The following is an 11,023-nucleotide window of genomic DNA, read 5'->3' as shown; positions in this document are numbered from 1 at the left end:
CTCCGATCGTGCCCCTCATGTCCCTGACACCTCCGATCGTACCCCTCATGTGCCCGGCACCTCCGATCGTACCCTCTCATGTCCCCGGCACCTCCAATCATACCCTCTTATGTCCCCGACACCTCCGATCGTACCCCTCATGTGCCCAACACCTCCAATCATACCCTCTCATGTCCCCAACACCTCCGATCGTAACTCCTCATGTCCCCGGCACCTCCGATCGTACCCCCTCATGTGCCCGGCACCTCCGATCGTACCGCCTCATGTGCCCGGCACCTCCGATCGTACCCCCTCATGTCCCCGGCACCTCCGATCATACCCCCTCATGTGCCCAGCACCTCCGATCGTACCCCCTCATGTGCTCGGCACCTCCGATCGTACCCCCTCATGTGCCCGGCACCTCCGATCGTATCTCTTCATGTGCCTGACACAGTCAGAGCCGCCCCTGATAATGGATACCATTATACCATTTCCCAGGAGGCCTCAGCTCTGCCACACCCCCGCCAGCAATAAGACTTCCCTGACTTGATGCCAGCTGGGCACGGTGCCCACAGCTAATGGAGTAAGCATAACCGCTGGATGTTTATATCTGAGGGCAAAATCAGCAGCAGAAATTAGAATGTAAGCTCTTGGATTGAGTGAAACAGGTGGCTACCGGCAGCTGCATGGCATATGCCACCGCGGCACAGAAAGCGAACGATTCACCTGATACCGCCACTGCGCGGCCGACGACAGACGGAAACAGAGACTTTTCATCGGCCGCCCTGGACACCATGGCAGCCGCCTCCTGGGGAGCACTAACTTTTGCAAACCATTAAGGAGATCATTCGGCAGTGATCCCATCACAAGACTGGCGAAACGCAAAACAGGGTTAGACTGGCACAACATCGCCCGCAGATGCCACATGGAGAAGGCGGAGACCGGAGATGGCAGCGATGGCGGGCACAGGGTCCGGTGTGCGGTACAACTGTAAGGGTGCGGTGATGATACAAGATTAATGGCGCTGCCGGACCATGAGCAGGAATCATTGGCGCAGGCGGTGAAGGCTCAGTACGCGGGCGGACACTCACCTGACGTGGGGCACATGGTGGTCTCCGGAGCAGCGGGCGCGGATGTATCACTGCCGCCAGCGCCGCCTCGGGTTTATTTACACTGAGCGATAAATAATTCACGGGGCCCCCGAGGGACACAGCAGAGAGCGAGGCGGGGGCAGGTGCCTGGTGAGAGGGCGGCAGCCAGGTGAGACCTGCGGGCGGGGGGAACTCCCGTACAACTACAAGCCCCAGCGGGCCAAGGAAGGTGCTGACAGAGCATGCTGGGAGTTGTAGTCCAATAGTCTGATAACTGCAGCAGGATACAGATCACTGGTGCAGAGGATCCTGTGGGCTCAGGGGGGCAGCGTCCTGCTGCCCTGAGGGAGGTGAGGGGTTAACACAGGATCCCCCACAATACAGCACCCCAGAACATGGATGAGGTGACAGCACGAGGGTCGGTGCAGCTTCGGATGTGAGTGAGGTATAAGAGACAAATGTGAATGCTGCTCCGGATGTGACTGGAGTGTTATACAGAGTGGTGAATGCAACTTTAGATGTACACAGAATTGTGAATGCAGCTCTGGATGTGACTGTACACAGAATTGTAAATGCAGCTCTGGATGTGACTGTACACAGAATTGTGAAAGCAGCTCTGGATGCGACTGTAGGCAGAATTGTGAATGCAGCTCTGGATGTGACTGTACACAGAATTGTAAATGCAGCTCTGGATGTGACTGTACACAGAATTGTGAAAGCAGCTCTGGATGCGACTGTAGGCAGAATTGTGAATGCAGCTCTGGATGTGAATGTAGGCAGAATTGTGAATGCAGCTCTGGATGCGACTGTAGACAGAATTGTGAATACAACTCTGGATGTGACTGTAGACAGAATTGTGAATGCAGCTCTGGGTGTGACTGTAGACAAAATTGTGAATGCAGCTCTAGATGTGACTGTAGACAAAATTGTGAATGCAGCTTTGGATGTGACTGTAGACAGAATTATGAATGCAGCTCTGGATGTGACTGCAGGCAGAATTGTGAATGCAGCTCTAGATGTGAATGTAGGCAGAATTGTGAATGCAGCTCTGGATGTGACTGTACACAGAATTGTGAATGCAGCTCTGGGTGTGACTGTAGACAGAATTGTGAATGCAGCTCTGGGTGTGACTGTAGACAGAATTGTGAATGCAGCTCTAGATGTGACTGTAGACAGAATTGTGAATGCAGCTCTGGATGTGACTGCAGGCAGAATTGTGAATGCAGCTCTAGATGTGAGTGTAGGCAGAATTGTGAATGCAGCTCTGGATGTGACTGTAGACAGAATTGTGAATGCAGCTCTGGATGTGACTGTAAACAGAATTGTGAATGCAGCTCTGGGTGTGACTGTAGACAGAATTGTGACTGCAGCTCTAGGTATGACTGTAGGCAGAATTGTGAATGCAGCTCTGGATGTGACTGCAAGCAGAATTGTGAATGCAGCTCTAGATGTGACTGTAGACAGAATTGTGAATGCAGCTCTGGGTGTGACTGTAGACAGAATTGTGACTGCAGCTCTGGGTATGACTGTAGACAGAATTGTGAATGCAGCTCTGGATGTGACTGTAGGCAGAATTGTGACTGCAGCTCTGGGTATGACTGTAGACAGAATTGTGAATGCAGCTCTGGATGTGACTGTAGGCAGAATTGTGAATGCAGCTCTGAATGTGACTGTAGGCACCTGCAATGTCCAGGTCATCACATACTGTTAGTACGAGTGTATTTGATGTCTATGAACTTGATCCCGGGATTCTTACCAGTTGTCCAGGAGCCACCATTGCAGCCGGGGCCCCTGATCCGCTGCCTGTGACCCCTGGTGAGAGCGCCGCGCTCCTCCTCCTCCTCATCATCATCATCAGTGCTGCTGGGGACACAACATGAGACAAGTGTGAAGAACTGGACACCATCAGGCCTGGATTTTACTGGAGCAGAGGATCCTGTGGGCTCAGGGGGGCAGCGTCCTGCTGCCCTGAGGGAGGTGAGGGGTTAACACAGGATCCCCCACAATACAGCACCCCAGAACATGGATGAGGTGACAGCACGAGGGTCGGTGCAGCTTCGGATGTGAGTGAGGTATAAGAGACAAATGTGAATGCTGCTCCGGATGTGACTGGAGTGTTATACAGAGTGGTGAATGCAACTTTAGATGTACACAGAATTGTGAATGCAGCTCTGGATGTGACTGTACACAGAATTGTAAATGCAGCTCTGGATGTGACTGTACACAGAATTGTGAAAGCAGCTCTGGATGCGACTGTAGGCAGAATTGTGAATGCAGCTCTGGATGTGAATGTAGGCAGAATTGTGAATGCAGCTCTGGATGCGACTGTAGACAGAATTGTGAATACAACTCTGGATGTGACTGTAGACAGAATTGTGAATGCAGCTCTGGGTGTGACTGTAGACAAAATTGTGAATGCAGCTCTAGATGTGACTGTAGACAAAATTGTGAATGCAGCTTTGGATGTGACTGTAGACAGAATTATGAATGCAGCTCTGGATGTGACTGCAGGCAGAATTGTGAATGCAGCTCTAGATGTGAATGTAGGCAGAATTGTGAATGCAGCTCTGGATGTGACTGTACACAGAATTGTGAATGCAGCTCTGGGTGTGACTGTAGACAGAATTGTGAATGCAGCTCTGGGTGTGACTGTAGACAGAATTGTGAATGCAGCTCTAGATGTGACTGTAGACAGAATTGTGAATGCAGCTCTGGATGTGACTGCAGGCAGAATTGTGAATGCAGCTCTAGATGTGACTGTAGACAGAATTGTGAATGCAGCTCTGGATGTGACTGTAAACAGAATTGTGAATGCAGCTCTGGGTGTGACTGTAGACAGAATTGTGACTGCAGCTCTAGGTATGACTGTAGGCAGAATTGTGAATGCAGCTCTGGATGTGACTGCAAGCAGAATTGTGAATGCAGCTCTAGATGTGACTGTAGACAGAATTGTGAATGCAGCTCTGGATGTGACTGTAAACAGAATTGTGAATGCAGCTCTGGGTGTGACTGTAGACAGAATTGTGACTGCAGCTCTGGGTATGACTGTAGACAGAATTGTGAATGCAGCTCTGGATGTGACTGTAGGCAGAATTGTGACTGCAGCTCTGGGTATGACTGTAGACAGAATTGTGAATGCAGCTCTGGATGTGACTGTAGGCAGAATTGTGAATGCAGCTCTGAATGTGACTGTAGGCACCTGCAATGTCCAGGTCATCACATACTGTTAGTACGAGTGTATTTGATGTCTATGAACTTGATCCCGGGATTCTTACCAGTTGTCCAGGAGCCACCATTGCAGCCGGGGCCCCTGATCCGCTGCCTGTGACCCCTGGTGAGAGCGCCGCGCTCCTCCTCCTCATCATCATCAGTGCTGCTGGGGACACAACATGAGACAAGTGTGAAGAACTGGACACCATCAGGCCTGGATTTTACTGGAGCAGGGGATCCTGTGGGCTCAGGGGGGCAGCGTCCTGCTGCCCTGAGGGAGGTGAGGGGTTAACACAGGATCCCCCACAATACAGCACCCCAGAACATGGATGAGGTGACAGCACGATGGTCGGTGCAGCTTCGGATGTGAGTGAGGTATAAGAGACAAATGTGAATGCTGCTCCGGATGTGACTGGAGTGTTATACAGAGTGGTGAATGCAACTTTAGATGTAAACAGAATTGTGAATGCAGCTCTGGATGTGACTGTACACAGAATTGTGAATGCAGCTCTGGATGTGACTGTACACAGTATTGTGAAAGCAGCTCTGGATGCGACTGTAGACAGAATTGTGAATGCAGCTCTGGATGTGAATGTAGGTAGAATTGTGAATGCAGCTCAGGATGCAACTGTAGACAAAATTGTGAATACAACTCTGGATGTGACTGTAGACAGAATTGTAAATGCAGCTCTGGGTGTGACTGTAGGCAGAATTGTGAAAGCAGCTCTAGATGTGACTGTAGACAGAATTGTGAATGCAGCTTTGGATGTGACTGTAGACAGAATTAGGAATGCAGCTCTGGATGTGACTGCAGGCAGAATTGTGAATGCAGCTCTAGATGTGAATGTAGGCAGAATTGTGAATGCAGCTCTGGATGTGACTGTAAACAGAATTGTGAATGCAACTCTGGGTGTGACTGTAGACAGAATTGTGACGGCAGCTCTGGATGTGACTATAGACAGAATTGTGAATGCAGCTCTGGATGCGACTGTAGGCAGAATTGTGAATGCAGCTCTGGAAGTGACTATAGACAGAATTGTGAATGCAGCTCTGGATGTGACTGTAGGCAGAATTGTGAATGCAGCTCTGGGTGTGATTATACACAGAAATGTGAATGCAGCTCTAGATGTGACTGTAGGCAGAATTGTGAATGCAGCTCTGGATGTGACTGTAGGCAGAATTGTGAAAGCGGTTATGGATGTGACTGTAGGCAGAATTGTGAATGCAGCTCTGGATGTGACTGTAGGCAGAATTGTGAAAGCGGTTATGGATGTGACTGTAGGCAGAATTGTGAATGCAGCTCTGAATGTGACTGTAGGCACCTGCAATGTCCCGGTCATCACATACTGTTAGTACGAGTGTATTTGATGTCTATGAACTTGATCCCGGGATTCTTACCAGTTGTCCAGGAGCCACCATTGCAGCCGGGGCCCCTGATCCGCTGCCTGTGACCCCTGGTGAGAGCGCCGCGCTCCTCCTCCTCCTCCTCATCATCATCAGTGCTGCTGGGGACACAACATGAGACAAGTGTGAAGAACTGGACACCATCAGGTCTGGATTTTACTAAAGTACAAGACCTGTATTGTATTGTGAACACAGCTCTGGAAGTAACTGGAGTATAGGATATAGCAGCAGTATTGTGAATGCAGCTCTGGATGTGACTGGAGTATAAGATATAGCAGCAGTATTGTGACTGCAGCTCTAGATGTGAGTAGAGTATAAGATATAGCAGCAGTCGTGTGACTGCAGCTCTAGATGTGAGTAGAGTATAGGATATAGCAGCAGTCGTGTGAATGCGGCTCTAGATGTGACTAGAGCATCAGACATTATCTCCCATCTTCCCATGTGTCACCCCACAGACCACAGTCCTGTCCTACTCCTGCCACACAGCTGAGGGTTTGTTACAACCTATAAGTGCAGACAATCTTTTCGGGGTCCAGCCTGGAAGTCACGTGTATTGTAGGCGCCTCAGGCTCCTCCCCCCGCCTGTAAGAGCTATACGGAGGGGCGGAGCCTGTACTAGAGGCAGCACTACACGTGACCCCGCTCACCGCTCAGGAGAGCGCTGCACTGCGCAGGCGCACACTAATGCGTGGAGGATGCCGGGAGATGAAGTCAATCTCGCTAACACGTGACTACTGTCTCCCTGGCAACGCAGTCCGCCACCTTCGGTCTCCATGGTGACTGTTTACATAGATCCCGCAGCGGCCTGAGCGCCTCAGCAGCACCATGAGCCGGACCCTGACCCAAGTGCCGCCGGGCCCCGGAGCACAATACCGGGCCAGCCGCAGCTACGACTTTCTCTACGGTACAGCGTATTATTACACCCGCACGCCCAGACCCTGTGTACAGCATAATACCTGACACCCCAGACCCTGTATACAGCATAATACCTGACACCCCAGACCCTGTAGACAGCATACTACCTGACACCCCAGACCCTGTAGACAGCATAATACCTGACACCCCAGACCCTGTGTACAGCATAATACCTGACACCCCAGACCCTGTGTACAGCATAATACCTGACACCCCAGACCCTGTGTACAGCATAATACCTGACACCCCAGACCCTGTATACAGCATAATACCTATGACCCCAGACCCTGTATACAGCACAATACCTGACACCCCAGACCCTGTATACAGCATAATACCTGACACCCCAGACCCTGTAGACAGCATAATACCTGACACCCCAGACCCTGTAGACAGCATAATACCTGACATCCCAGACCCTGTATACAGCATAATACCTGACACCCCAGACCCTGTATACAGCATAATACCTATGACCCCAGACCCTGTATACAGCACAATACCTGACACCCCAGACCCTGTATACAGCATAATACCTGACACCCCAGACCCTGTAGACAGCATAATACCTGACACCCCAGACCCTGTAGACAGCATAATACCTGACACCCCAGACCCTGTATACAGCATAATACCTGACACCCCAGACCCTGTATACAGCATAATACCTGACACCCCAGACCCTGTATACAGCATAATACCTGACACCCCAGACCCTGTATACAGCATAATACCTATGACCCCAGACCCTGTATACAGCATAATACCTGACACCCCAGACCCTGTATACAGCACAATACCTGACACCCCAGACCCTGTATACAGCATAATACCTGACACCCCAGACCCTGTATACAGCATAATACCTGACACCCCAGACCCTGTATACAGCATAATACCTGACACCCCAGACCCTGTATACAGCATAATACCTGACACCCCAGACCCTGTATACAGCATAATACCTGACACCCCAGACCCTGTATACAGCATAATACCTGACACCCCAGACCCTGTATACAGCACAATACCTGACACCCCAGACCCTGTATACAGCATAATACCTAACACCCCAGACCCTGTATACAGCATAATACCTGACACCCCAGACCCTGTGTACAGCATAATACCTGACACCCCAGACCCTGTGTACAGCATAATACCTGACACCCCAGACCCTGTATACAGCATAATACCTGACACCCCAGACCCTGTATACAGCATAATACCTGACACCCCAGACCCTGTATACAGCACAATACCTGACACCCCAGACCCTGTATACAGCACAATACCTGACACCCCAGACCCTGTATACAGCATAATACCTGACACCCCAGACCCTGTGTACAGCATAATACCTGACACCCCAGACCCTGTGTACAGCATAATACCTGACACCCCAGACCCTGTATACAGCATAATACCTATGACCCCAGACCCTGTATACAGCACAATACCTGACACCCCAGACCCTGTATACAGCATAATACCTGACACCCCAGACCCTGTATACAGCACAATACCTGACACCCCAGACCCTGTATACAGCATAATACCTGACACCCCAGACCCTGTGTACAGCATAATACCTGACACCCCAGACCCTGTGTACAGCATAATACCTGACACCCCAGACCCTGTGTACAGCATAATACCTGACACCCCAGACCCTGTATACAGCACAATACCTGACACCCCAGACCCTGTATACAGCATAATACCTGACACCCCAGACCCTGTATACAGCACAATACCTGATACCCCAGACCCTGTATACAGCATAATACCTGACACCCCAGACCCTGTATACAGCACAATACCTGACACCCCAGACCCTGTATACAGCATAATACCTGACACCCCAGACAGGCGTTCTCCCCGTTGTGACGCTCGTTGCGGTTTCTCTCCTCAGATCCGTTGTACACGGTATCCAGTGAGAAGGACCATGCTCAGACCGCGCTCAGAGCGCACGTGTCACATGACCGGGTGGTGAGTACGAGCGAGCGTTGGGGGGACATGAGCGCGGCCGGAGCAGAAAACATTGACTGTAGGACGTTAGTGTCGCCATGTTGTCACATTCTCTTTGGTGCCATTTCGGGAACATGTGACTTTTTGGAAGGCGGGAGGCTCAGAAGCCGCCAGGCTGATGCTTTCCTTTTTTATGGAGTTACTTTTCTAGCGCCTTCAGCGCTGTTCGTTACGGGCGCAGTGACATTAATTATCTGTATTTTTTATAATTTGGCTTTTTTTAGTCCCTCTCGGGGACTTGACGCCGCAGGCCATCCTGATAGGACGCACGCGGCGCTCCTGTGCACACATTAGGCCCCCGCGGTCACCCTGTAGTCGGGGCCCCGTACCCCTGCTGCCGGATTAGCAGGAGGCTGATAGTCCAGACTCTGGTGGGCTCAGTGTCTGCCATGTCTGATAATCCGGAGCCTTCTGGATGAGTGGAACTTCTGCTGTGCCGCCGATCAGTCCTTCTTATCTCTGTGGCTGATGATGTCACTGAAGTCAATGCCGTACCCCTGCAAATCCTGTACATTGGGGGGATGCCACACAGTATTGGGGTGCCCCCCCCTCGGCCTCGTGCGGCCTTCACTGGACCCCAGTGTCTGTCTTTAGGGGTCTCTACGGACATGACGTCACTTTATTTCTCTTTTCCTCTAAGGAAAAAGTTCCAGAGTTCCCCACAATGTTCAGTGACTTGGTGCATCAGCCGCCCTTCACCCTGCGCCTGCAGCTCAGAGACCCCGTCCCCCAATTCATCAATCGACAGTGGAGGGGACGGGAGGAGCAGAGACTGAACGCCCTGCGCCGGCTGAATGTGTAAGTCATACCTGAGGATCAGCAGCAGGGGGCAGTGCAGAGAGAATTCTGTGTAATACCTGAGGATCAGCAGCAGGGGGCAGTGCAGACATAGAGATAATGATGTGTAATACCTGAGGATCAGCAGCAGGGGGCAGTGCAGACATAGAGATAATGGTGTGTGATACCTGAGGATCAGCAGCAGGGGGCAGTGCAGACATAGAGATAATGATGTGTGATACCTGAGGATCAGCAGCAGGGGGCAGTGCAGACATAGAGATAATGATGTATAATACCTGAGGATCAGCAGCAGGGGGCAGTGCAGACATAGAGATAATGATGTGTGATACCTGAGGATGATCAGCAGGGGGCAGTGCAGACATAGAGATAATGGTGTGTGATACCTGAGGATCAGCAGCAGGGGGCAGTGCAGACATAGAGATAATGATGTGTGATACCTGAGGATCAGCAGCAGGGGGCAGTGCAGACATAGAGATAATGATGTGTGATACCTGAGGATCAGCAGCAGGGGGCAGTGCAGACATAGAGATAATGATGTATAATACCTGAGGATCAGCAGCAGGGGGCAGTGCAGACATAGAGATAATGATGTGTGATACCTGAGGATGATCAGCAGGGGGCAGTGCAGACATAGAGATAATGGTGTGTGATACCTGAGGATCAGCAGCAGGGGGCAGTGCAGACATAGAGATAATGGTGTGTGATACCTGAGGATCAGCAGCAGGGGGCAGTGCAGACATAGAGATAATGATGTGTGATACCTGAGGATCAGCAGCAGGGGGCAGTGCAGACATAGAGATAATGATGTGTGATACCTGAGGATCAGCAGCAGGGGGCAGTGCAGACATAGAGCTAATGATGTGTGATACCTGAGGATCAGCAGCAGGGGGCAGTGCAGACATAGAGATAATGATGTGTGATACCTGAGGATCAGCAGCAGGGGGCAGTGCAGACATAGAGATAATGATGTGTGATACCTGAGGATCAGCAGCAGGGGGCAGTGCAGACATAGAGATAATGATGTGTAATAGCTGAGGATCAGCAGCAGGGGGCAGTGCAGACATAGAGATAATGATGTGTGATACCTGAGGATCAGCAGCAGGGGGCAGTGCAGACATAGAGATAATGATGTGTGATACCTGAGGATCAGCAGCAGGGGGCAGTGCAGACATAGAGATAATGATGTGTGATACCTGAGGATCAGCAGCAGGGGGCAGTGCAGACATAGAGATAATGATGTGTGATACCTGAGGATCAGCAGCAGGGGGCAGTGCAGACATAGAGATAATGATGTGTGATACCTGAGGATCAGCAGCAGGGGGCAGTGCAGACATAGAGATAATGATGTATAATACCTGAGGATCAGCATCAGGGGGCAGTGCAGACATAGAGATAATGATGTGTGATACCTGAGGATCAGCAGCAGGGGGCAGTGCAGACATAGAGATAATGGTGTGTGATACCTGAGGATCAGCAGCAGGGGGCAGTGCAGACATAGAGATAATGGTGTGTGATACCTGAGGATCAGCAGCAGGGGGCAGTGCAGACATAGAGATAATGATGTGTGATACCTGAGGATCAGCAGCAGGGGGCAG

General features: G+C 50.9%; 1 protein-coding gene across 10 annotated transcripts in view; it reads left to right on the top strand.

The window, feature by feature from the left end:
• The first annotated feature begins 576 nt into the window (after positions 1 to 576).
• The window catches only part of CFAP91 (cilia and flagella associated protein 91), a 28,667-nt gene continuing 18,220 nt past the window's right edge, over positions 577 to 11,023 (top strand). For 2 of the 10 annotated variants that reach the window (XM_044273395.1, XM_044273394.1), the window contains exons 1-3: positions 6,346 to 6,588; positions 8,515 to 8,591; positions 9,271 to 9,428. In XM_044273395.1, the coding sequence (XP_044129330.1) occupies positions 6,510 to 6,588; positions 8,515 to 8,591; positions 9,271 to 9,428 (314 nt within the window). In that variant the 5' untranslated portion in view covers positions 6,346 to 6,509. Of the gene's footprint in view, positions 1,240 to 5,681; positions 5,832 to 6,345; positions 6,589 to 8,514; positions 8,592 to 9,270; positions 9,429 to 11,023 lie in introns of those variants that run through there. The other 8 variants (XM_044273397.1, XM_044273396.1, XM_044273400.1 and 5 more) reach the window with 8 other exon arrangements.

This window comes from Bufo gargarizans, unplaced genomic scaffold, assembly GCF_014858855.1.
Source record: "Bufo gargarizans isolate SCDJY-AF-19 unplaced genomic scaffold, ASM1485885v1 fragScaff_scaffold_645_pilon, whole genome shotgun sequence".
NCBI lineage: Eukaryota > Metazoa > Chordata > Amphibia > Anura > Bufonidae > Bufo > Bufo gargarizans.
This window is presented reverse-complemented; position numbering and strand designations above follow the sequence as displayed.